The sequence below is a fragment of the Dendrobates tinctorius genome, unplaced genomic scaffold (genome assembly GCF_039654945.1).
Source record: "Dendrobates tinctorius isolate UK_male_01 unplaced genomic scaffold, ASM3965494v1 ptg000229l, whole genome shotgun sequence".
NCBI classification, from domain to species: domain Eukaryota; kingdom Metazoa; phylum Chordata; class Amphibia; order Anura; family Dendrobatidae; genus Dendrobates; species Dendrobates tinctorius.
The window spans coordinates 3,564,334-3,591,548 of record NW_027361896.1 but is presented as its reverse complement, the minus strand read 5'-3'; the positions used below and the strand labels follow the sequence as shown (position 1 = coordinate 3,591,548).

The following is a 27,215-nucleotide window of genomic DNA, read 5'->3' as shown; positions in this document are numbered from 1 at the left end:
AATTTTCATTGCTCAGTGTTATAAACTTTTGTGAAGCACCTTGGGGTTCAACGTGCTCAATACACATCTAGATAAGTTTCCTTAAGTATGTAGTTTCCAAAATGGTGTCACTTGTCAGGGGTTTCTACTGTTTAGGCACATCAAGGGCTCTCGAAACAGTACATGACGTCCCCTAATCATTCCAGCAAATTTTACAAGTAAAAGGTCAAATGCACTTCTTACCTTCCGAGACATGCCGTGCATCCCACTAGTGATTTTCCCCCAGATTTGGGGTAACAGCATGGTTAGGAGAAATTGCACAACAAATTGTATGGTCCATTTTCTCCTGTTACACTTGTAAAAGTAAAAAAAAATGATTCTACAGGAAAAAATTTTGTGAAAAAAGGTTAAATGTTTATTTTTCCTTCCACATTCCATTAAATCCTGTGAAGCACCTGAAGAGTTAATAAACTTCTTGAATGTGGCTGTGAGTACCTTGAAGAGTGCAGTTTTTAGAATGGTGTCACTTTAGAGTATTTTCTATCATATAGGTCATTCAAAGTCACTTCAAATGTGATGTGGTCCCTGAAAAAATGGTTTTGTAAATTTTGTTGTAAAAATGCGAAATTGCTGGTTAACTTTTAACCCTCATGCCTTCCTAACAAAAAAATATATTTCAAAAAATTGTGCTGTTGTAAAGTTGACATATGGGAAATGTTATGTATTAACTATTTTGTGTGACAAGACTCTGATTTAACCCCTTCCCGACCAATGACGCCTAGGCATCATGAAAACTCGTGCCAATACGACCGATGACGCCGACATAGTGGTCATGGTATAAACCGCGTTCCTACGGGTCGGGTGACCGGGGTCACTGAAAGGTCAACCAACCTGCAGGCACAGGAGGCTTTGTGCTTTGCCCCCTTGTGGCTACGATCGCTCTGAATGGCTGTTGAAAGTGAAACAGCCAATCAGAGCGATTGTAATATATCACCAATGAAACTTGGTGAAATATTACAATACAGCCATGGGCGATGCTGAAATATCATCGTCCATGGCTGGATACAGTAATCTGATCCCCCCACACCGACTGATGGGGGCGATTTGCCCCCGCCACCATCTGATGGCGGCGATCTGCCGCCACCATCAGCATCTGCTCCCCCTTCCCTCCGCTCCCCCCTGCCTTCCGATTTCCCCGTTACCTTCCGAGTGCCAGTGTCCCTCCTGCATGGGCAGCACCATCTTCCAAAATGGCGGGCGCATGCGTAGTGCGCCCACCGAATCTGCCGGCTGGCAGATTCATTCATACATTCATTCAGGGACATTTTGATCACTGTGATAGACCCTATCACAGTGATCAAAATAAAAAAAATATAGTAAATAACCTTTTATCACCCCCATAGGTAGGGACAAATAATAAAATAAAGAAAATATTTTTATTTTTCCATTAGGGTTAGGGTTAGAATTAGGGTTAGCGTTAGAATTAAGGTTAGGGTTGGAAGGGTTAGGGTTGGAATTAGGGTTAGCGGTGTATTAGGGTTAGAATTAGGGTTAGGGGTGTGTTAAGGTTAGGGCTGCGATTAGGGTTACACTTGTGGCTAACGCGACATGGCGCCACCATTGATTCCAGCCAATTTTGCATTCAAAAAGTCAAACGTTGATCCCTCCCTTCCAAACCCCGACGTGTGCCCAAACAGTGGTTTACCCCAACATATGGGGTATCAGCGTACTCAGGAAAAATTGCACAACAACTTAGGGGGTCTAATTTCTCCAGGTACCTTTTGGAAAATAAAAAATTGGGGGCTAAAAATTATTTTTGTGGAAAAAAAGTGATTTTTTATTTTCACGGCTCTGCGTTATAAACTTCTGTGAAGCACTTGGGGGTTCAAAGTGCTCAAAACACATCTAGATAAGTTCCTTGGGGGGTCTAGTTTCCAAAATGGGGTCACTTGTGGGGGGTTTCTTCTGTTTAGGCACATCAAGGGCTCTGCAAACATAACATGATGCCCGCAGACCATTCCATCAATGTCTGCATTTCAAAACGTCACTACTTCCATTCCTAGCCCCGCCGTGTGCCCAACAATGGTTCCCTCCCACATATGGGGTACCAGCGTACTCAGGACAAACTGTACAACAACTTTTGGGGTCCAATTTCTCCTGTTACCCTTGTAAAAATAAAAAAAATTGCGAGTTAAAAAATCATATTTTGAGGAAAAAAAATGATATTTTTAGTTTCACTGCTCTGCCTTATAAACTTCTGTGGAGCACTTGGGGGTTCAGAGTGCTCACCACACAACTAGATAGGTTCCTTGGGGGGTCTAGTTTCCAAAATGGGGTTACTTGTGGGGGAGCTCCAATGTTTAGGCACACAGGGGCTCTCCATACGCGACATGGTGTCCGCTAACGATTGGAGCTAATTTTCCATTCAAAAAGTCAAATGGCGCTCCTTCCCTTCCGAGCCCTGCCGTGCACCCAGTGGTTTATGACTACATATGATGTATCAGTGTACTCAGGAGGAACAACAAATTTTAGGATCCATTTTATCCTGTTGCCCATGTGAAAATGAAAAAATTGAGGCTAAAAGAAAATTTTTGTGAAAAAAAAGTACTTTTTCATTTTTACGGATCAATTTGTGAAGCACCTGGGGGTTCAAAGTTCTCACTATGCATCTAGATAAGTTCCTGAGGAGAAGTAACTATGGGAGCAATGAAAACGTCGGAGAGGTGAGTATAGAAGCCGGGAGAACAGCTGAGACGTGATGGGACTTGGGACTGAGCCTTCTTATCTGGACGGTTGGGAGCTATGTATATATATTAGACCTTTTCATTGCAGCCAGGGGATTATGCAGTTTGGTAGTTTTGCTAATACCTGTGATTAATATTCTTATGAGTACCAATACTTAGTGTATGGATGGATGTCTTGTTTCACACTTTTTTTATCCTTTGTGAATGAACTAATAGATTATTGTGATTAGGATTAGATTCCAATTTTTACATTTTATAAAGGCTGACCAAATGTTTGATGGAAATGGTGGTAGAATATTGAAATATTTAATTATATTAAGCCTTTATGACAGTTGTCCCAGCAAATTTTGTTTATTCATCCATACTTTAGGAAAGTGTTTAAAAGGTTTTTGTTTTTTGTTTTCAAGACTTCCAGATTGCTAGTACGCCCAACTAGTTCAGAAACTCCAAGTGCTGCTGAACTAGTCAGTGCTATAGAAGAACTTGTTAAAAGCAAAATGGTAAGTGGCATTTTATTATTGTAAATTTACACTTAAAACTGAGAAAAAATATTTTTTCTATAAGCAGAATTTGGTCTGTGATGCATCAGATCTAGCAGTGTCTGCTGTTCCAAGAGCATCATGTGATCTGTGACATACTGTTTTTGTTATGGGGCCTGGGGGGATTAAAGACACTCTCAGGGAAACAAAACAAAAAAATTCTACCTTTGGCCAAAGTAAAGGCTACACAAGGAATACCCCATGGAGGACACTAAATGGACACCAGTGAGAGTGAGATTTGGATAATGTTATAGGCTATGGACACCATTGCTGTAAAAAATGTTGAAATTCATCTATTTTCTGATGTCTGAGTTTGCACTGTGTTCCCTTCATTTTGAGGTTTGGTGGGAGAATCATAATAATATGCCATCACTTTATCAGATGGGAATACATTTTAAGATGTATAAATCCCTTAGTTTTATTTCAGTCAGTCTCCACAATATATCCCTTGTAACGCCCAGTATACTGTCCTCATACACAGTAGCACGGTGTGTAGTGAGACATGTAGCTAAACCTCCTGTCTTCTTTTAGAAAAAGAGGCTGTAAGTTGTAACCTTCTTTTATTGATTGCAGATGTGACAGGAAAGGGTGAAATTATAGGATGCAATAACAGGAGCATTTCAGAATATATAACTGCACACAGCATAAAATACAGATAGTCTGCAATACACAGTAATATGAGGTAATATACAGGTGATGATTACCTACTTAGTACAGCAAACGTATTGATAAACACAGGACAGTAACACATAGATAGTGCTTACCAACTATGCTTAGAGCAGGCTGTTTAAGGAGCATGAAGAACACAAATGGTGAGGTTTCTCCTCAGACGCATGGAGGAACAATGGCTTCTGTTCCCTTCACAGTGTCATAATAAGACCACAATGCAACAGGAACAATCCCACAATGCCCTTGGAACGTCCCATAATACATTGCAAATTAAACTAGAATCTATACATTAAACCGCCAGCAGATGGTGCTGTTATCTTACAATATGAAATATAGGAAGGATTAAAACACACAAAAATACAATGTCTGTAATAACGGAGACATAAAAAATGTGACTAAACTAACTAGACAGCAATTATATGGCTGGACTGAACACCCAGTCTTAAGAATCTTAGTGGAGGAAAAGGTTGTGTGTAGGCACATACTGTATATCCAGGTTATAAGTAAAATCTTTCTTTATTGAAAAAAACACACGAAAATTGAGCTTGGTTTGAATTGGTATACATGCAGCACATAAAACGCATGTTCATATTGGCCATAAAGCATACAAAGCCTACAAGAGACAAAATGAGCAAAAAACCTGCTGTAACTAAATAAGAAAAAATGCTATTTTAGATCAAAAACAGTATTACTAAAAACTCTGTACTATTTAAATGCACTTTTGCTTTTTACTTATTTAATTACAGCAAGGTTTTTTTCTCATTTTGTCTCTTGTAGGTTTTGTATGCTTTATGGCTAATGTGAACATGCGTTTATGTGCTGCATAAATGTGGGGGGAACCACTGTTTAGGTGCATGGGAGAGCTCGGAAGGGAAGGAGCGCCATTTTGGAATGCAGACTTTGATGGAATGTTCTGCGGGCCTCATGTTGCATTTGCAGAGCCTCTGATGTGCTTAAACAGTAGAAACCCCCACAAGTGACCCCTTTTTGGAAACAAGGAGCTTATCTAGATGTGTGGTGAGCACTTTGAACCCCCAAGTGCTTCACAGAAGTTTATAACGCATCGCCGTGAAAATAAAAAATCCTTATTTTTTCACAAAAGTGATTTTTTAACCCCCGATTTTTTTATTTTCCCAAGTGTAGCAGGAGAAATTAGACCCCCAAAGTTGGTAAATAGTGGAAACCCCTCAATTCTAGCTCCAACCCTAACCTCAACACACCCTGAACCCTAATTCCATCCCTAACCCTAATCCCAACCCTATCCCTTATGCTAATCCTAATCCTAACCTTAACTTCAACCCTAATCCTAACCCTAAACCTAACCCTAATCCCAACCCTAACCCTAATCCTAACCCTAATTCCAGCCCTAACCCTAATTCTAACCCTAACCCTAATTCCAACCCTAATTCTAACCCTAATTCTAACCCTAACCCTAATTCTAACCGTAACCCTAATTCTAACCCTATCCTTAATGGTAAAATGAAAATATTTTTTTTGTTTCATTATATTTTCTTAACTAAGGGGGTGATAAAGGGGGGGTTATTTACGATTTTTCTTATTTTGATCACTGTGATAGGGTTTATCACAGTGATCAAAATGCACATTGAATGAATGAAATCTGCTGGCCAGCAGATTCGGCGGGCGCACTGTGCATGCACCCGTCGTTTTCTTCCCAGAGGCAGGAGGGCCCGAGGACCACCAGGAGGTACCGGGGGATCGGGGACCCTATTTCTCTATCTTCTGATGTGCCATCACATCAGAGAAGAGAGAAATTAAATGCAAAATCGCAGCTTTTTTTTTTTGCGGTCACCGTTATACGGTTAATAAACGACGATTGCAAAAGCGGGACTGGTTTCCAGTGGTTGGGACCCGGTCTTTTTGTCTGCCCTTATTCAAACACTGAGGTCAACTTTGACACATGGTAACATTTTTAATATTAGACAGTGTAGGACCGCCCCGATCAGAGTTACTTTGCCAACGGTGGGACGGCTTTCATGCTATTTTTGATCAAAAACAGTATTACTAAGAAGTCTGTATTATTTAAATGCACTTTTGTTTTTTACTTATTTAGTTACAGCAGGGTTTTTGCTCTTTTTGTCTCTTGTAGGTTTTATTGAAAAATAAATAAAAAAATGGTTAAATGAAACCTCTGGGAACCTGACACATTTCTGGTGTATACAACATTCTTATTCATAGGAGAACTGTGTTGTATACACCAGAAATGCGTCACTTGGGCAATAAATTGTGGGGCCCAGCTAGATTAATTCCTTAAAGGCATTGCACACTGCTAGGACAACCCCTTCTTAAACTAAAATAATAAAGCCTATAGTCACCTCCTGTGACATCTCCGTTCCAGCAGTGTCGGCACTCACGGTCCTGGGACTGTGACCGCTGCCATCACTGTCTCCGCCTTCAGACAAACTGAACATGAAGAGGAAGTCCGGGCTACAGCTCATCCTTAGCTTCCTCTTGTTCAGTTTGTCCAAAGGCGGAGACTGTGACACCAGTGCTGATTGTGCACCAGCGACACGTGTCACAACACTGCATTACAGCCCTAGACCCAGAGTATGTTTTTACTCCACGGAAACGGTGCTGACACGAGAGGTGAGTATAGGCTTTATTTTATCTGGTCCGAACATTTAATTTAACAAGGGGTTGTCTTAGAAGTGGACAACCCCTTTAAACAGTGAAGTTTCCGATATGTGTCACTTGTGGGGATTTCTGCTGATCTGGCACCTCATGTGCTCTGCTAATGACTCCTTCCCATCCGATCTCTGCCGTGTGCTAAAACAGTAGTGTATAACCACATTTGATTACCTCCACGTTCAGTAAAAATTGCAGAACAAAATATGGCGTCCATTTTTTACTAATACCCATCATGTAAATTATAAATTTGGTGCTAAAACAGTATTTTAGTGCAAAAAATGTAATTGTTTGTTTTCACATCTAAATGGTATAAAGTTTTGTTAATCATCTGTAGGTTAAAAATGTTCAGTACACTCCTAGATGAATTCCTTATGGGGTCTTTTTTCTAAAATGAGGTCACCTGTGGTGGGTTACTCCTATTTTTGCATGTTAGGGGCTCTAATTCGACATGGCATTCACAATCTATTCCAGATAAATTGACTCTCCAAAAATTAAATACCACTTTTTCCTTTCTGAGCCCTGCCATGTACCCTAACAGCAGTTTTTCATCACAGATGTGGTATCATCAAGTTTGGGGAAATTGCGTAACAAATTATAGAATCCGTTTTCTCCTTTTATCCATTGTGAAAATTACAAATTTGGGGATAAAACATAATTTTATAAGGAAAAAAGTTATTTTCGTTTTCACGTTTACATTTTAAAAAAGTTCTGTGACGCACCTATGGGTACAACTTTCTCAACACACCCCTAGATAAATTCCTTGATGGGTCTAGTTTCCTAAATGGGGTCACTTGTGGGGGATTCTGCTGTTGTACCTCAAGGGCTCTGCAAATCAGAAATAGTGCCTGCAATCTATTCCAGCCAAATTTACATTCCAAAAACCAATTGTCATCTTCTACATATCAGGAATGGGCACTCTCAGATGAAAGTGGTTAATAAACAATGGGATCCACTATTTTGTTTGTCCTATTGCAAAAGTGAAAAATGTGGGCAAAAAGTAAAATTTTTGTGAAAAAAATTGAGTCACTTATTGGGGGTTTCTGCTGTTTAGGAAACTTAGGTGCTTTTCAAATATGACATTGCACCCTCAATCTATTTTACCCAAATTTGTGCTCCAAAAATCAAATGGTGCTTCTTCCATTATAAGCCCTGTCATTTGTCCAAATAGAAGTTTCTAACCACATGAGGGGTATCAGCATGCTCAGAGGAAATTGGGTAATACATTTTGTGGTCCATTTTCATGTGCTGTTCCTTATAAAAGTGAAAACATTGCTGCTAAAGTAACATTTTAGAGGAAAAAGTTATTTTTTCATTCCAATTTGCAGTAATTCCTGTGTAGCACCTGAAGGGTTATAACAGTATTTGAGGGGTTTCAATTTTTAAAATTGTATCACTTTTGGGGATTTTTCCAATATATTAGCCCATCAATGTCCATTTACATCTGAACAGGTCACTAAAAAAAAACAGGTTTTGTAAATTTTGTTGAAAAAATGAGAAATTACTCGAAAACTTCCTGCATAGTCCAGATTTATTTGAATCCCCAAGGAGGAATGACTTGTTGAAAATTCAAACTTCTTGGTTGGAGAAAAAGGGGCCACTAAGCATCTTGCTGACTATATGATGACCAACTGAGGGTCACCCAGATAAATTATGGAGGATAAATGTCTTCTCATGTCCGTAGTTCAGTGCCTCAGATGTACTTTATTAAGACCACCAACATTGGTCCGAGAATGGGGGTCTTGACAAAAAATGCAGACAGATAATATACAGTAAGTCCAATCTAAGAAATAAGAAAAATATATAGGGTGAGATAATAAACACACTATCATAGAATGGTTGAGTTGGAAGGGACCTCCTGGGTCATCTGGCCTAAGCCCCTGCTCAAAGCAGGATTCACTAAATTATCCCAGACAGATGTCTGTCCAGCCTCTGTTTGAAGACTTCCATTGAAGGAGAAATCACCACCTCTCGTGTCAGCCATTTCCTCTCATTGATCACCCTCACTGTCAAAAAGTTTTTTCTAATATCTAATCTGTGTCTCCTCCCATTCAGTTTCATCCCATTGCTTCTAGTCTTTCCTTGTGAAAATGAGAATAAAGCTGATCCTTCTATAATGTGACAGCCCTTGAGATATTTGTAGACAGCTATTAACTCTCCTCTCAGTCTTCTTTTTTGCAAGCTAAACATTCCCAAATCCTGTAACTGGTCCTCATAGGACATGATTTGCAGACAGGTCACCATTCTTGTCGTTGTTCTCTGAACTTGCTCCAGTTTGTTGATATCTTTTTTTAAAATGCGGTGCCCAAAACTGTACACAGTATTCCAGATGAAGTCTGAGCAAAGAGGAGTAGAAAGGGATAATGAGTTCACGTGATCTAGACTGTATGCTTCTGTTAATGCATCACAGACAGGGCTTTTTTTGTAAAAAAATATTTGCCGGTACGCAATATTTGCTCCGACCTCCTGTGTGCAGCCCCCGACCTCCTCTGTGCAGCCCCCCGACCTCCTCTGTGCAGCCCCCGTCCTCCTCTGTGCAGCCCCTGGCCTCCTCTGTTCAGCCCCCGTCCTCCTCTGTGCAGCCCCGTCCACCTCCTTCATACTCACCCTGCTGTGCTGTCCCTGAATCCTGCGTTGTCAAGCGCTGACAGCTTCTTCCTGCCTTCAGTGGTCACGTGGTGCCACTCATTAAGCTCATGAATATGCTTCCACAGCCATGGGCATCCATATTCATGAGCTTAATGAGCCCATGTGACCGCTGAAGGCAGGAAGAAGCTGTCAGTGCCGGGACAAGAAGGATGCAGGGGACGTTCAGGGAGGCACGGGAGGGGTGAGTATGACTTCCCAGCCACTGGCTCCTGCCGCCGCTCCCCCGCTGAAGCACCTTCAGATTTCCGGTACGCCGTACCGTCACGTACCGGCGCAAAAAAAGTGCTGATCACAGGATTGTATTTGCCTTTTTTGCTGCCGCATCACACTGTTGACTCATGTTTAGTTTATTATCTATTAGTATATCCAAGTCTTTTTCACATGTGCTGTTGCACAGCATTAATAATAAAAAAAAGCCACAGACTGTAACAATAAAATGCCACCGTATAAAAGAGAAGGGTCTGCTCAATAGTTATTTCACAGCTTTGTAACAGTTTCCACGGGTTGATATTAATTAAGTTAATATTTCTAAAATCAGCAGTCCTCAAATTCTTTAAATTCTTTATTCCTCCCATTCCGTATATGTTTTTTTCATTTTTATTGCTTGGTAATCAGCCTCACTACCTTCCTTCACCAGAAGAGGGAGTTCATCAGACCTCAATGGTGAAGGGGAAAATGAACTCACAACAGTACCTCCCCCTTGAGGAGGGGTCACCGAACCCTCATCCACGCCACCAGGGCGATCAGGGTGAGCCCGATGAAAGGCACGCACCAATCTTTTGGCATGAATATCAGAGGCAGAGACCCAGGAATTATCCTCCTGACCATAACCCTTCCACTTAACCAAATACTGGAGTCTCTGTCTGGCCAGACAGGAATCCAGTATCTTTTCTACCTCATATTCCATGTTACCTTCAACCAATACAGGGTCCGGAGGTGCCACCCCAGGAACTACTGGTTCAACAAACCTCTTCAACAAGGACTTATGAAACACATTATGGATTTTAAATGTGACAGGAAGAGCCAAACGAAAAGAGACCGGATTAATAATCTCCAAAATCTTGTAAAGTCCAATAAATGTAGGCTTAAACTTAGGAGAAGCCACCTTCATAGCGATATTTTTTGATGATAACCAAACCATATCACCAACCTTAAACTGGGGACCAATGGTCCTATGTCGGTTGGAAAACCGCTGGGCCTTTTCCTGGGAGAGAGATAACTTATCCACCACTTGGTCCCAGATCTGGTGCATTCTCTCCACCACAGTGTCAACACCTGGGCAGGCAGAAGGCTCCACCTGCCCTGAAGAAAATCGAGGATGAAACCCAAAGTTACAAAAAAATGGTGACATCAAAGTGGCAGAACTAGCTCTATTATTTAAAGCAAATTCGGCCAAGGGCAAAAATGAAACCCAATCATCCTGATCAGCGGAAATAAAACATCTCAAATACGACTCCAAGGTCTGGTTTGTTCTCTCCATCTGCCCATTGGTCTGAGGGTGAAAAGCAGAGGAGAAGGACAACTGAATTCCCAGCTTGGAACAGAAAGTCCTCCAAAATCTAGACACAAACTGAACTCCTCTGTCAGATACAATGTTCTCAGGAATCCCGTGCAAGCGAACCACCTGTTGCAAAAACATGGGCACCAACTCAGAGGAAGATGGCAACTTAGGGAGTGGTACAAGATGAACCATCTTAGAGAACCTATCACAAATCACCCAAATAACAGTCATTCTCTGAGAGACAGGCATTTCAGAGATGAAATCCATTGAAATATGGGTCCATGGCCTCCTGGGGACCCGCAAAGACATCAACAACCCACTAGAACGAGAACAAAGTTTAGACCGGGAGCAAGTTCCACAGGACTGCACAAAATTCCTGACATCACGAGACAAGGCAGGCCACCAAAAAGACCGACTCACCAGATCTCTAGTACCAAAAATACCTGGATGACCAGCCAATGCAGAGCAATAAACTTCAGACATCACTCTCTTCTTCCACTGGTCAGGAACATACAACTTTCCACTGGGACAACGCTCAGGTTTGTCCTCCTGGAACTCTTCCAGAGCACGTCTCAATTCGGGCGAGATGGCAGAAAGAACTACCCCTTCGCCTAAGATGGTAGCAGGCTTGGTCACCACAGGAGAATCAGCAAAGAAGCTCCTAGAGAGAGCGTCAGCCTTGACATTCTTAGTGCCAGGAAGAAAAGAGACCACAAAATCAAAACGTGTAAAAAACAAGGCCCACCTAGCCTGTCTAGGGTTCAAGCGTTTGGCCGCCTCCAGGTAAATCAAATTCTTGTGGTCAGTGAGGAGAAAAAATAAATCCCAAAAATGAAATCCTCTGTACCCCAAAAAGGCATTTCGATCCTTTGACATACAGGGAATTCTCCCTCAAAATCCGGAACACAGTCCGAACATGTTCCACATGAGAATCCCAATCCTTGGAGAAGATCAAAATATCATCCAGATAGATAATCAAAAATTCATCCACAAAGTCCCGGAAGATGTCGTTCATGAAGCACTGGAAGACAGAAGGGGCATTAGTGAGCCCAAAAGGCATCAACAGGTACTCAAAATATCCCTCCGGTGTATTAAACGCCGTCTTCCATTCATCCCCATGCTTAATGCGGATACGATTATATGCCCCCCTGAGGTCAAGCTTGGTAAACCAGCAAGCACCTTTAACTCTGGAGAATAGATCCGAAATCAGGGGTAACGGATACTGATATTTAATAGCAATTTTGTTGAGGGCACGATAATCGATACAAGGCCTTAATAAACCATCCTTTTTGGCCACGAAAAAAAAACCGGCACCTAAGGGTGAAGAGGATGGTCTAATATGACCCTTCTCCAACGCCTCCTTAATATAGGATCGCATAGCCTCGTGCTCGGGTACAGATAAATTGAAGAGCCGACCCTTGGGAAATTTACACCCCGGGCTCAGTTCAATTGCACAGTCATAACTCCTATGAGGAGGCAAAGACGCAGACTCATTTTCACTAAATACATCATAAAAGTCCGCCAAATAGTCAGGAACATCATGCGACTGAGGAGAGGTGGAAAAAACCGGAGCCTCACTAAGGGCACACCGACAACCCCAACTCACCACAGACACAGATTTCCAATCCAAAACTGGCTTATGAATTTGCAACCAGGGAAACCCCAGAACAATGGTATCATGCAAATTATGCAACACCAAAAATCTGCAATTTTCTTGATGGTCTGGGGCGATCCGCATTACCACCTGGGTCCAAAACTGAGGTTTATTTTTCGCCAAAGGAGTAGCATCAATCCCCCTCAAAGGGATAGGCGTCCGCAGAGGTGTCATCGGAAATCCACAACGTTTAGCAAAATCCAAGTCCATTAGGTTCAGGGCTGCTCCCGAATCCACAAAAGCCTTGGCGGAAAATGTGGACAGGGAGCAGATCAGAGTAATTGCCAGAAGAAACTTAGGTTGAACACCACCCACAGAAAACGTGTGTGCAAAACGTTTCTCTCGTTTAGGACAGACAGAAATAATATGCGAGGCATCGCCACAAAAAAAACACAGCTTATTACGCCTTCTGAACTCCTGACGTTGCTCCCTGGACAAAACTCTATCACATTGCATAGGTTCAGACACTTGTTCAACAGGTGGCAACACCTCTTGTGCAGTCCTGCGTTCACGTAAACGCCGATCAACCTGAATGGCTAATGACATAGAATCGTCCAGGCCAGAGGGAACAGGAAATCCCGCCATAGTATCTTTTACGGCTTCTGACAAACCCTTCCGAAAGAGAGCTGCCAAGGCATTATCATTCCAGGTAGTAAGGACCGCCCACTTTCGGAATTTTTGACAGTACAATTCTGCAGAATCTCGACCCTGGCTCAATGCCAACAGGGTCTTTTCAGCCTGATCAATAGCATTAGGTTCATCATACAACAACCCCAAGGCTTGACAAAATGCGTTCACATTAGTCAGAATAGGATCATCTGGTTTCAAAGAAAACGCCCAATCCTGGGGATCGCCACGCAGCAAAGAGATGATAATTTTAACCCGCTGCGCGGAGCTCCCTGACGAGTTAGGCTTTAAGGCAAAAAATAATTTACAATTATTTTTGAAATTCAAAAATTTAGACCGATCCCCAAAAAACACATCAGGAGTCCTTGGTTCAGCAGCATGTGAATGAGCAAGGTAGGTGGAAATTCCCAGCACTTCCCAGCGAGCTGCTCCACACGATCAGACAATTGCTTTATCTCCATTGAGAGAAAAAAAAATTCCCCCTACGGCCTCAGAGATATAGAGGAAAAAATATACACACTTTTTTTTTTTTCTATTTCTTTTTTTTTTTACAATTCTTTCTTGCTATAGAGTACCCTAGGATCTGCGGTATGGCTGGTGATTCTGTTATGAAAGAGTCACCGTATGAGGCAAAAACAGAAATACTAGCTAAGTCCAGAAAACCAGAGAAGTTGGCAGCTATCGGATTGCAGACCCCTGAACCTATCAACAACAACTAGCAGTAGCTGGGGGGGGTTCCTACGTTGCCCTAGACCCCTCGATCACAGCCGGAGAACTAAATAGCCTAAAGACAGAAAGGGAAATCTAAAATGCCCCAGAGCAGACCCCAAAGCAATAGGCAGCCCCCAACATATAATTACGGTGAAGCAAGATGAAAAAACACTAACACAGATAGAAAGATAGGCTGAGTAAATGATGGGGCCCAAGCTGACTAAATAGGACAGGATAGAAAAGCTGCTGTCTGCAATCCGCAAAAACCCTATCAAAACATGAGCCAACAGACTGATCGAGAAAAAAACCCTGATGTCGCTAGGCTTCAAAAAGACTATATCAGTACTCAGGTATTTTCTGAAGACAGAGCAAAAAGGAATTCAGCTCACCCCAGCAGGGAATGGCAGAAATCCAGAAAAACAAGGCAAAACAAAACCAAAACACAAATGCAAAAAGCAGCGCAGAAAACTTAGCTTTTGAGGAGCAGGAATCAGACTGGTCTCCTAGAATCCCTCAGAGAATCACCAGCAAGGCAGAAGGGCGTCGGCTGCCTTATAGCCAGTCAGCAATTCCCGTCACCCAGTCATCATCATCCTGCCCGGGTGCTTGGTAATCAGCCTCACTACCTTCCTTCACCAGAAGAGGGAGTTCATCAGACTTCAATGGTGAAGGGGAAAATGAACTCACAACAGACATGCTCTCTGTATTCCCCAGGCTGAGCGACTAACACACCACCTGGCGTCCTTTTACTCATTAGTCATCAGGTGAGATACTGCCCAGACTAGACCACATAGGAAAGGTATCTGGGCGAGCTATACCTGCCCTCATCCATGATTCCTCCATGCTTCTCACATATCCCCCCTCTGCTCAGACCACTCCGTTCGAGCAATGACACCCGCCAAACAGTGCACTCGGGACAGGGCATCTGCATTCCCCATCTGTACCAATGGGCGGTGCTCCACGGTAAAAGTGTAGGCCTGCAGGGCAAGGAACCACCGGGTCACTCGGCTATTCCGTTCCTTGTGCAAGTGCATCCACTTGAGAGGGGCATGGTCAGTGATCTTTCTGCCCACCAGATAATATTTGAAGGACTCTATAGCCCACTTAATGGCTAGGCACTCTTTCCACTACCGCATGCTTTTGCTCATGTTTATTCAGCTTTCTGCTGAGATAGAGGACCAGGTGTTCCACTCCATCCCTCGCTTGTGACAGTACGGCCCCGATACCGGTCTCAGAGGCATCAGTTTGTACCACAAACTCGCTACGGAAATCTGGAGTCACCAGTACGGGTTGAGAGCAGAGTGCCGGTTTTAGGCTATGTGTTGTGAACTCATTTTCTGGTCTACCAGTTGTGAGTTCTCCTTCCGGGCTCCCTCTGGTGGTAACAGGAGGTAGTGAGGTTAATTTAATTAGTAGAGATCTGCCACCTGATGATGAGGATAACGATTGGATCTCTGGAATCTCAGACTGGATTTAAGACAGCCGACGCCCTATTCTTGTGCTGGTGATTCCTTCTGGCTTTTCAGGTCTTGGATTTCAGCTCTGTTCCAGTCATCTCAAGCTAAGTGTTTCTGCTAATGTTCACACTTGATTTTGTTGGTCTATACAGTTTTTTGTGTGGTCAGCCAGCCCCGGCTGGGGCTGTGCTGAATTTCCACTCTTGTTTATCTGTATTTGCCAATTTGCTTTTTGTCCCTTATTAGATTGGCATCTTTTTTGCTCTGTCTCAGAATATTTCAGAGTGCTGATATAGTTGGAGAAGTCTAGTTCTAGTTAGTTTGGGCCCCATCGTTTGTTCAGCCTATTTTCCTGCCTGTGTTTGTGTTTTCATCTTGTTTCACCGTCAATACATGTGTGGGGCGGTCTATTCCTTTGGGGTCTGCTCTGGTGCAGTTACTTTTCCCCTTTTCTTGCTTTAGGCTTATTTAGTCCTCCGGCTGTGATGAGGCGTCTAGATTCATCGTAGGAACGCTCCACGGCTGCTGCTAGTTGTGTGGTTAGGATCAGGGGGTCTGCAATCTGCATAGTTACCAACCTCTCTTGCTTTCTGTGACTTAGCTTTAGTTTTCCTCCTCGGTGACCCATTCATAACAGAATCACCAGCCATACCGCAGATTCTAGGATACTCAAAAGCAGGAAAAAATTGTTTAAAAAAGCAGGAAAAAATTCTTTAAAAAAAAGTGTCAGAATTTTTTTTTTAATGTATTTTTTCCTCTTTTTCTCTGGGCCATAGGAGGATTTTTTTTTCCTACTGGAGATTAAGCAATTGTCTGATCGTGTGGAGCAACTTTCTGCTTAAGTGCAGGGAATTTCCACCTACCTCATTCAGTCACATGCTGCTGAACCTAAGATCCCTACTCCTGATGTGTTTTCTGGGGATCGGTCTAAATTTTTGAATTTTAAGAATAATTGAAAATTATTTCTTGCCTTGAAGCATAGCTCATCGGGGAACTCTCCACAGCAGGTTAAAATTGTCATCTCCTTGCTGCGCGGCGATCCCCAGGATTGGGCTTTTTCTCTGACACCTGAAAATCCTATTCTGACTAATGTGGATGCATTTTTTCAAGCCTTGAGGTTGTTGCATGATGAACCTAATGCTGTTGATCAAGCTGAGAGAACCCTGTTGGCATTAAACCAGGGTCAGGATTCTGCAGAGTTATACTGTCAAAAATTCCGAAAGTGGGCTGTCCTTACTACATGGAATGATAGTGCATTGGCAGCTCTCTTTCGGAATGGTTTATCAGAGACCGTAAAAGATGTTATGGTGGGATTTCCTGTTCCCCCTGGTCTGGATGATTCTATGTCATTAGCCATTCAAGTTGATCGGCGTTTACGTGAACGTAAAACTACAAGGGAGGCGCTGCCACCTTTTGGACAAACATCTGAACCTATGCAATGTGATGGGGTTTTGTCTAGGGCGCAACGTCAGGAGTTTAGAAGGCGTAATAAGCTGTGTTTTTTCTGTGGAGACGCCTCTCATACTATTTCTGTCTGCCCTATATGAGAGAAACGTTTTGCACACACATTTGCTGTGGGCAGTGTACAACCTAAGTTCCTTTTGGCAATTACTCTGATCTGCTCCTTATCCACGTTTTCCACTAAGGCTTTTGTGGATTCAGGAGCAGCTTTGAATCTGATGGATTTGGACTTTGCTAAACGTTGTGGTTTTTCCATGACGCCTCTGTGGACGCCTACTCCTTTGAGGGGTATTGATGCTACTCCTTTGGCGGAAAATAAACCTCAGTTTTGGACACAGGTGATAATGCGAGTTGCCCCAGACCACCAAGAAAATTGTAAATTTTTGGTGCTGCATAATTTGCATGATACTATTGTTCTGGGTTTTCCCTGGTTGCAAACTCATAATCCAGTTTTGGATTGGAAATCTGGGTCTGTGGTGAGTTGGGGTTGTCAGTGTGTTCTTAGGGACGCTCCTGTTTTCTCCACCTCTCCTCAGTCTCATGATATTCCTGATTATCTGGATGATTTCTTTGATGTATTTAGTGAGAATAAGTCTGCATCTTTGCCTCCTCATAGGAGTTATGACTGTGCAATTGAGTTGATGCCTGGGTGTAAATTTCCCAAGGATCGGCTTTTCAACTTATCTGTACCCGAACATAATGCTATGTGATCCTATATTAAGGAGTCGTTGGAGAAGGGTCATATTAGACCATCCTCGTCACCTTTAGGTGCTGGATTTTTTTTTGTGGCCAAGAAAGATGGTTCATTAAGACCGTGTATTGATTATCGTTCCCTTAACAAGATGACGGTTAAATATCAGTACCCGTTACCTCTGATGTCTGATTTATTCTCCAGAGTTAAGAGTGCCTGCTGGTTTACTAAGCTTGACCTCAGGGGGCGTATAATCTTATTCGCATCAAGCACGGGGATGAATGGAAGATGGCGTTTAATACTTCAGAGGGATATTTTGAGTACCTGGTGATGCCTTTTGGGCTCACTAATGCCCCTTCTGTCTTCCAGTCCTTTATGAATGATATTTTCCGAGACTTTGTGGAAAAGTTTTTGATCATCTATCTGGATGATATTTTGATCTTTTCTAGTGATTGGGATTCTCATGTGGAACATGTCCGGACTGTGTTCCGGATTTTGAGGGAGAATTCCTTGTTTGTTAAGGGATCGAAATGCCTCTTTGGAGTACAGAGGATTTCATTTTTGGGATTTATCTTGTCTCCGTCAACTACTGAAATGGACCCGGCCAAGGTACAGGCCATTTATGATTGGGTTCAGCCTACTTCTTTGAAGGCTCTTTAGAAGTTTTTGGGTTTTGCTAATTTCTATCGTAAATTTATAGGTAATTTTTCTGGTATTGTCAAACCACTGACTGATCTGACCAAGAAGGGCGCTGATGTGCTGAATTGGTCTCCTGAGGCTGTCTCAGCATTTCAGGAGCTTAAGCGGAGATTTACTTCAGCTCCAGTTTTACGGCAACCTGATGTCTCACTTCCATTTCAGGTGGAGGTAGATGCTTCTGAGATTGGTGCAGGAGCTGTTTTGTCCCAAAAAGACCCTGTGACTTCTAAGATGAATCCCTGTGCCTTTTCTTTCTCGAAAGTTCTCCCCATCTGAACGCAACTATGACGTGGGGAATCGGGAATTGTTGGCCATGAAATGGGCATTTGAGGAGTGGAGACATTGGTTGGAGGGAGCTAGACATCAAGTTGTGGTCCTCACTGATCACAAGAATTTGATTTATCTGGAGTCGGCTAAATGCTTGAATCCTAGACAGGCTAGATGGGCCTTGTTTTTCACACGTTTTAATTTTTGTGGTCTCTTTTCTTCCGGGCACTAAGAATGTTAAGGCAGACGCCCTTTCTAGGAGTTTCTTTGCTGATTCTCTTAATGTGACCGAGCCTACTACCATCCTAGGTGAGGGGGTAGTTCTTTCTGCCATTTCGCCCGATTTGAGACGCGCCCTGGAGGAATTTCAGGAGGATAAACCTGAGCGTTGCCCTACGGGAAAATTGTATGTTCCTGACCAGTGGAGAAAGAGAGTGATGTCTGAAGTTCATTGCTCCGCATTGACTGGTCATCCAGGTATTTTTGGTACCAGAGATTTGGTGAGTCGGTCTTTTTGGTGGCCTGCCTTATCTCATGATGTCAGGGATTTTATACAGTCCTGTGGGACTTGTTCTCGGTCTAAACCCTGTTCTCGTTCTAGTGAGTTGCTGATGCCCCTGCCAGTGCCCAAGAGGCCATGTACCCATATCTCAATGGATTTTATTTCTGATCTTCCTGTCTCTCAGAGAATAACTGTTATCTGGGTGATTTGTGATAGATTTTTAAAGATGGTCCATCTTGCACCACTCCCAAAGTTGCCATCTTCCGCTGAGCTGGTGCCCTTGTTTTTACAACAGGTGGTTTGGTTACATGGGATTCCTGAGAACATTGTGTCGGACAGAGGAGTCCAGTTTGTTTCCAGATTTTGGAAAGCCTTTTGTTCCAATCTGGGAATTCAGTTATCCTTCTTCTCCGCGTTTCATCCCCAGACCAATGGGCAGACTGAGAGAACAAACCAGACCTTGGAGTCTTATTTAAGATGTTTTATATCTGCTGATCAGGATGATTGGGTCTCATTTTTGCCCTTGGCCGAATTTGCGCTGAACAATAGAGCTAGTTCTGCCACTTTGATGTCACCCTTTTTCTGTAATTTTGGGTTTCATCCTCGATTCTCTTCAGGGCAAGTGGAATCTTCGTCCTGCCCAGGTGTGGACACTGTGGTTGAGAGAATGCAGCAGATATGGGACCAAGTGGTAGTTGTCACTCTCTCAGGAAAAGGCCCAGCGATTTTCCAACCAGCATAGGACCATTGGTCCCCGGTTTAAAATGGGTGATATTGTTTGGTTGTCGTCTAAGAATATTCCTATGAAGGTTGCATCTCCAAAATTTAAGCTAAGATTTATTGGACCTTATAAGATTTTGGAGATTCTTAATCCTGTTTCTTTTCGATTGGCTCTTCCAGTTACGTTCAAGATCCATAACATATTTCACAAATCACTGTTGAAGAGGTTTGTTGAGCCAGTAGTTCCTATGGCAGCACCTCCTGACCCTGTATTGGTTAAAGGCATTGTGGAATATGAGGTAGAGAAAATATTGGATTCTTGTTTGGTTAGACGGAGACTCCAGTGTTTGGTCAAATGGAAGGGTTATGGCCAGGAGGACAATTCTTGGGTCTCTGCCTCTGACATTCATGCCGATAGATTGATTCGTGCTTTTCACCGGGCCCATCCTGATCGGCCTGGTGGCGTGGATGAAGGTTCGGTGACCCCTCCTCAAGGAGGGTACTGTTGTGAACTCATTTTCTGGTCTACCAGTTGTGAGTTCTCCTTCCGGGCTCCCTCTGGTGGTAACAGGAGGTAGTGAGGTTGATTTAATTAGTAGAGATCTGCCACCTGATGATGAGGATAACAATTGGATCTCTGGAATCTCAGATTGGATTTAAGACAGCCGACGCCCTATTCTTGTGCTGGTGATTCCTTCTGGCTTTTCAGGTCTTGGTTTTCAGCTCTGTTCCAGTCATCTCAAGCTAAGTGTTTCTGCTAATGTTCACACTTGATTTTGTTGGTCTATTCAGTTTTTTGTGTGGTCAGCCAGCCCAGGCTGGGGCTGTGCTGAATTTCCACTCTTATTTATCTGTATTTGCCAATTTGCTTTTTGTCCCTTATTAGATTGGCCTCTTTTTTGCTCTGTCTCAGAATATTTCAGAGTGCTGATATAGAGGGAAAAGTCTAGTGACTTCAGGGTTAATTTTGTTATCAGAAGTGTTGGACATTATTTTTGTAGTGTTTTATTGGGCAGATTGCAGACAGTGTCTTTCCTTTCCTGTCCTTTCTAGTTAGTTTGGGCCCCATCATTTGTTCAGCCTATTTTCCTGCCTGTGTTTGTGTCTTCATCTTGTTTCACCTTCAATACATGTGTGGGGGCTGTCTATTCCTTTGGAGTCTGCTCTGGGGCAGTTAGTTTTCCCCTTTTCTTGCTTTAGGCTTATTTAGTCCTCCGGCTGTGATGAGGCGTCTAGATTCATCGTAGGAACGCTCCACGGCTGCTGCTAGTTGTGTGGTTAGGATAAGGGGTCTGCAATCTGCATAGTTACCAACCTCTCTGGTTTTCTGTGACTTAGCTTGTTTAGTTTTCCTCCTCGGTGACCCATTCATAACAGCTATGGAAGGCTTCTTCAGCTGCTAAATTTCATTTAACCATGACGGAATCTTTCCCTTTGGTAAGATCCGTCAAGGGGGTAGTGATGGCTGCAAAATTGGGGATGAACCGGCGATAATAGCCGGCGATCCCCAGAAAGGCTTGCACCTGCTTTTTGTTAACTGGTTGTGGCCAGTCCTGAACCACTTGAATTTTATCGAGCTGGGGTTTAACAATACCCCTCCCAATTATGTAACTCAAATACCGGGCTTCTTCTAGCCCGATGTGACATTTCTTGGGGTTTGCGGTTAGACCTGCCCCCCACAGGTCCTCAATCACAGCTTGCACTTTCCGGAGGTGAGTCTCCCAGTCCAAGCTGTAAATGACAATGTCATCCAAATAGGCAGAAGCGTACTGCCTATGTGGCCTCAGGACTCGATCCTTCAGTCTCTGGAATGTCGCCAGCGCTCCGTGCAGTCCAAACGGCATATACACATACTGAAATAAACCTTCCGGTGTAGCAAACGCCATCTTCTCTCTGGCAGCCTCCACCAGAGGGATCTGTCAATATTCCTTTGTTAGATCTAGGGTCGTAATATACCGGGCCTTCCCTAACCGATCTATTAACTCGTCGACCCGAGGCATAGGGTAAGCATCAAATTTTGAGACCGCATTCAGTTTCCTGAAGTCATTGCAGAACCGGATGGTGCCGTCCGGTTTAGGAATTAACACAATCGGGCTGGACCAAGCACTGTGCGACTCCTCAATGACCCCTAACTCTAACATTGCCTTGACTTCTCGGGAAACGGCTTCACGGCGCGCTTCCGGGATTCTATAGGGCTTCACATGGACGGTGACCCCAGGTTCCGTTATAATGTCATGTTTCATTAGCGTAGTCTGCCCGGGTTTTTCAGAGAAAAACTTTTGGTTGTGAAGTCAGCACCCATACTGCTCAGAAACCAGTACCAGGCTCTCACGCAGGAAAACGATGAAGAAATACATCAGGATAAGACTTTGCCAACAAACAGCAACCTTGTACGCCTTCAGAGTCCTCCTGGATGGAGAAAGAAAAATGTTGTGAAGAAGAAACGGAGAGTGGTGGTCATGGGGGATTCCCTGCTGAGAGGAACAGAGGCCGCTATCTGCAGACCGGATATAACTTCAAGAGAAATGTGTTGTCTTCCAGGTGCAAAAATTAAAGATGTGTCTGACAGGATATCAGGACTCTTCAGACCTACAGATGACTACCCATTCCTGCTACTACATGTGGGGACAAATGACACCGCAAGAAACGACCTGGAAACCATCTGCAGAGACTTTGAAGACTTAGGCAAGAAAGTGAAAGAACTGGGAGCGCAGGTGGTCTTCTCTTCCATCCTCCCAGTGGATGGCCATGGAACAAGGAGGTGGAATAAGATTCTGCAGGTGAACAACTGGCTACGTCGATGGTGCCGTCAGCAACGATTTGGATTTCTGGATCACGGAGTGAACTACTTATACGATGGACTACTTGCTAGAGATGGGGTGCACCTTACGAAGACTGGAAAGCATGTATTTGGAAGTCGCCTTGCTACACTTGTAAGGAGAGCTTTAAACTAGAACAACATGGGAAGGGAAGCAAAAGACCAGAAAAAGCCATACACCTGACAAATGCTACTGAGAACTCTGCTATTAGAAGTGGAAAGGAAGAACAAAGACGAAAGAATCTAATTAAAAAAAATATTGGAGAAAGAGAAACCAATCACAAACTAAAATGTTTCTATACTAATGCACAAAGCATGGGCAACAAACAAGGAGAATTGGAACTACTAACACAGGAAAAGAAATATGATGTCATTGGAATCACTGAAACTTGGTGGGACGATACACATGATTGGAATACAAGACTAGAAGGATACAACTTATTTGCAAGAAACAGACTTGATAAACGAGGAGGAGGTGTCGCATTGTATGTTAGAAACGCGTATATCTGCACAGAGATTGAAGCTGCAGAGACTGGGAGTTCTGTGGAAACTGTTTGGGTAAGAATACAAGGACAGAACAATGGAAAGGACACCATTGTAGGCATTTACTACAGGCCGCCTGTGCAAGCTGAAGATATGGATGAACTCTTTATGCATCAAATGGCCAAGTTCTCCAAAAAATATGACATAGTTGTCATGGGAGACTTCAACTATCCAGACATTTGTTGGGAATCTCTCTCAGGCAAAACTAACAGGTCAAGGAAATTCTTATCCTCTCTTGCTGACAACTTTATCTTCCAAAAGGTAAAGGAGAAAACAAGGGGAACTGCTACCTTGGATCTAATCCTTATAAACAGGGAGGAAATGGTTGAGGAGGTAAAAGTGGCTGGGACCCTAGGAGGTAGCGACCATGCTATTTTAGAATTTTGGATAACTAGAGGCGGAAGACCTGTGAAGACTCAGACGTCAAGGTTAGATTTCAGAAAGGCAGATTTTAAGGGATTCAGAAAGAGAATTGGAGGGATCCAATGGCTGGATATCCTTAAAGACAAAAATGTCCAGGAAGGATGGGAAATCTTGAAAAATGAAATTCTCAAAGCACAGTTGTTAACAATTCCGAAAAGAGGGAAGAATAGGAAGCATTTAAGGAAACCAGGATGGATGAACACAGAACTTAAGCACATGCTAAAAAGGAAGCAAAAAATGTTTATAAAATGGAAAGAAGGAGGCATATCTAAAGAAGAATATAATGCTGTCTGCAGAACCTGCAAGGCACAAATCAGATTATCTAAAGCTGAAAATGAATTGAGGCTTGCAAGAGATGTCAAAAGCAATAATAAAGGATTTTGGGGATATGTCAAAAGTAAAAGAAAAGTCAAAGATGCTATAGGATTTTTACAGGATGAAAATGATGAAATGGTAAGACAGGATGTTGAGAAGGCTGAACTTTTAAATTCCTATTTTGCATCTGTTTTCTCTCAGAAAGGAAATGTAACATCAACTGTTATTCACTGTCCTATTAAGGGAATAGAAGAATCCAGGATATCTATAAACAGAAAGATAGTGAGGAAACACTTAGCTAACCTAAATGTATTCAAGTCTCCAGGTCCAGATGAATTACACCCCAGAGTACTGAAGGAGATAGCAGAAGAAATTTTTGAACCCCTCTCCATAATCTTTGAAAATTCTTGGAGAACAGGAGAAGTGCCAGAAGACTGGAGAAGAGCAAATGTTGTTCCTATCTTCAAAAAGGGGAAGAAGGTGGACCCAGGCAACTATAGGCCGGTGAGTCTGACTTCTATACCAGGAAAGATCTTTGAACAAATTATTAAACAACATGTATGTCAATACCTGGATAAGAATGAAGTGATTAAACAGAGTCAGCATGGGTTTGTAACTAATAAGTCATGTCACACTAATTTAATTTCCTTCTATGATGGTATTACTGATTGGGTGGATCAAGGAAATGCTGTAGATATAGTATATCTTGACTTCAGCAAAGCATTTGACAAAGTCTCTCATACAATCCTTATTGAAAAAATGACTAAGTATGGAATGGACAAGGCAACTGTTAGGTGGATTCATAACTGGCTTAGTGATCGGACCCAAAGAGTGGTCGTAAATGGCTGCACATCCAGTTGGAAGAATGTCTCAAGTGGGGTACCACAGGGCTCTGTCCTGGGCCCTGTATTGTTCAACATCTTTATCAACGATTTAGATGAAGGAATTGAGGGTAAACTGATTAAATTTGCTGATGACACAAAGCTAGGAGGGATAGCTAATACTAGAGAAGAGAGAGAGAGGATTCAAAAAGATATAAATAAACTGGAGAAGTGGGCAGCAACTAACAGAATGGTTTTTAACAGGGAGAAATGCAAAGTACTACATCTGGGCAATAAAAATGAAAAAAGCATATATAGAATGGGAGGAATAGGGCTAAGTGACAGCACATGTGAAAAAGACTTGGGTATACTAATAGATCACAGACTGAATATGAGTCAACAGTGTGATGCAGCAGCAAAAAAGGCAAATGCAATTCTAGGATGTATTAACAGAAGCATACAGTCTAGATCACGTGAAGTAATAATTTCCCTCTACTCCTCTTTGGTCAGACCTCATCTAGAATATTGTGTCCAATTTTGGGCACCACATTTTAAAAAAGACATCAACAAACTGGAGCAAGTTCAGAAAAGAGCGACCAGAATGGTGACCGGTCTGCAAACCCTGTCTTATGAGGAAAGGTTGCAGGATTTGGGAATGTTTAGTTTGCAAAAGAGAAGACTGAGAGGAGACTTAATAGCTGTCTACAAATATCTAAAGGGCTGTCACATTGTAGAAGAATCAACTTTATTCTCATTTGCACAAGGAAAGACTAGAAGCAATGGGATGAAGCTGAATGGGAGGAGACACAGATTAGATATTAGAAAAAACTTTTTGACAGTTAGAGTGATCAATGAGTGGAACAGGCTGCCACGAGAAGTGGTGAGTTCTCCTTCAATGGAAGTCTTCAAACAGAGGCTGGACAGACATCTAACTGGGATGATTTAGCGAATCCTGCTTTGAGCAGGGGGTTGGACCAGATGGCCCAGGAGGTCCCTTCCAACTCTACGATTCTATGATTCTAAGTAGAAACTGCCTGACCTCAGTCTTTTGAGGATCAACACCCTATCTCCGGGTGCAAATGTACGGATCTTGGTGCCTCTCTCATAGACTCTTTTTTGGGCTCCCTGAGCCTGCATTATGTGCTCTTTGACGATGGGCATAACAGCCGCAATATGGTCCTGCATTTGTGTTACATGATCTATCACCATTTTAAACGGAGTGACCTGAACCTCCCAGGTTTCTTTTGCGACGTCCAACAGTCCACAGGGACGTCGGGCGTACAATAACTCGAAAGGCGAGAATCCAGTGGAAGACTGGGGCACTTCCCTGATGGCAAAAAGCAAATACGGAAGTACAGTACATAGTCCCAGTTTTTCCCATCCTTATCTATCACCTTTCTCAGCATCTGCTTCAGAGTTTTATTGAACCGTTCGACCAGCCCGTCTGTTTGAGGGTGATACACGGATGTGCGTAACGGTTCGATTTGAGGCAGCCTGCAGAGCTCCCTCATTACCCGTGACGTAAAGGGAGTCCCCTGGTCGGTGAGTATCTGTTTTGGAATACCAACCCGACTAAACACATGCACCAGTTCCTTGGAAATCGTCTTGGTGGCCATGTTACGCAAAGGGATAGCCTCCGGGTAACGATGGCATAATCAAAGATGACCAGGATATGTTGGTGACCACGGGCAGACCATGGAAGGGGCCCAACTAAATCCATCCCAATCCTCTCAAACGGGACTTCAATAATAGGTAGGGGTACCAAATGGCTACAGAACCAGGGTTTAGGCGCAGTGGCTTGGCAGTCAGGACAAGACTCACAATATACACGAACATCATGATGCATGCCTGGCAAAAACAAAACAGTGTAATATCCTTTCGGTGGTTTTCTGGACTCCCAAGTGCCCTCCCATCACATGTCCGTGGGCCAGGTCCAGCACTTTCCGCCGCTAGGGTTTTGGCACAACTAATCTTTGCACCGTGTCTTCCCCTTTTTTCTCTATCTGATATAATAAATCATTCTCCAGGACCATGTACGGATATGCCAGCCTAGTTCCAGGTTCTATGGGTACCCCATTTATCATTTTTGCATTTGTCCTAGCCTGATAAAGGGTAGGATCCTTTATTTGCTCACTTTGGAAGTCATCTTTCTGGACTTCCACATCCGGAAAACGGGGAGGTGGTCGGCTGCCTGCCCCCTCCTCTTCCCTGGTTTCCGTATCCCCCGCCATGACTGAAAACGGAACTGAAGTTCATTTCCAGTAGGCTCATCACTAGAGTCTCCCTGGGGAACCTCCTCCAGGGGTTCGGGACCCACACGCGCCCTGGGAGAGGAATCCCGTATACTGTTACCCTGGGGCATCAACTGATTCTCCCACAATTGCTAGAAGTGGGGGAAATCCCGGCCCAAGATAACATCATGTAACAACGCGGGGACAAGTCCCACTTTATGTTGCACAGACCCATAGGAAGTAGAAATGCATATGACCGCGGTGAGGTGCGAATAGGTGTCTCCATGCACACGTTACAGAAAATTTGTTTGATGGTCCAGTCGGGGCTGACACCAGACTGGCCCGCACCAGAGTCACCACACTTCCCGAGTCTACCTATGCCACTTCCTCGTCAGGTGGATCACGTTGAACATATGTGACCGCGGAGGTTTATCCAGCTGATAAGTCCATTGATGCACTCTTTGTGCACGGACAGCGGTCGTCACTCCCAGCCGGGCCAAGATCTCGGCTTTCAGTTTGTCAAAGTCCTGCGCAGCTTCAGGTTCTAAGTC

The 27,215-nt window shown here is 43.2% G+C and overlaps 1 protein-coding gene across 1 annotated transcript in view; it reads left to right on the top strand.

The window, feature by feature from the left end:
* TRIO (trio Rho guanine nucleotide exchange factor) overlaps nt 1–27,215 on the top strand; it is a 2,342,529-nt gene that overhangs the window by 1,734,322 nt on the left and 580,992 nt on the right. The window contains 1 exon segment of the mRNA XM_073555735.1: nt 3,131–3,223. Coding sequence (XP_073411836.1) covers nt 3,131–3,223 — 93 coding nt within the window.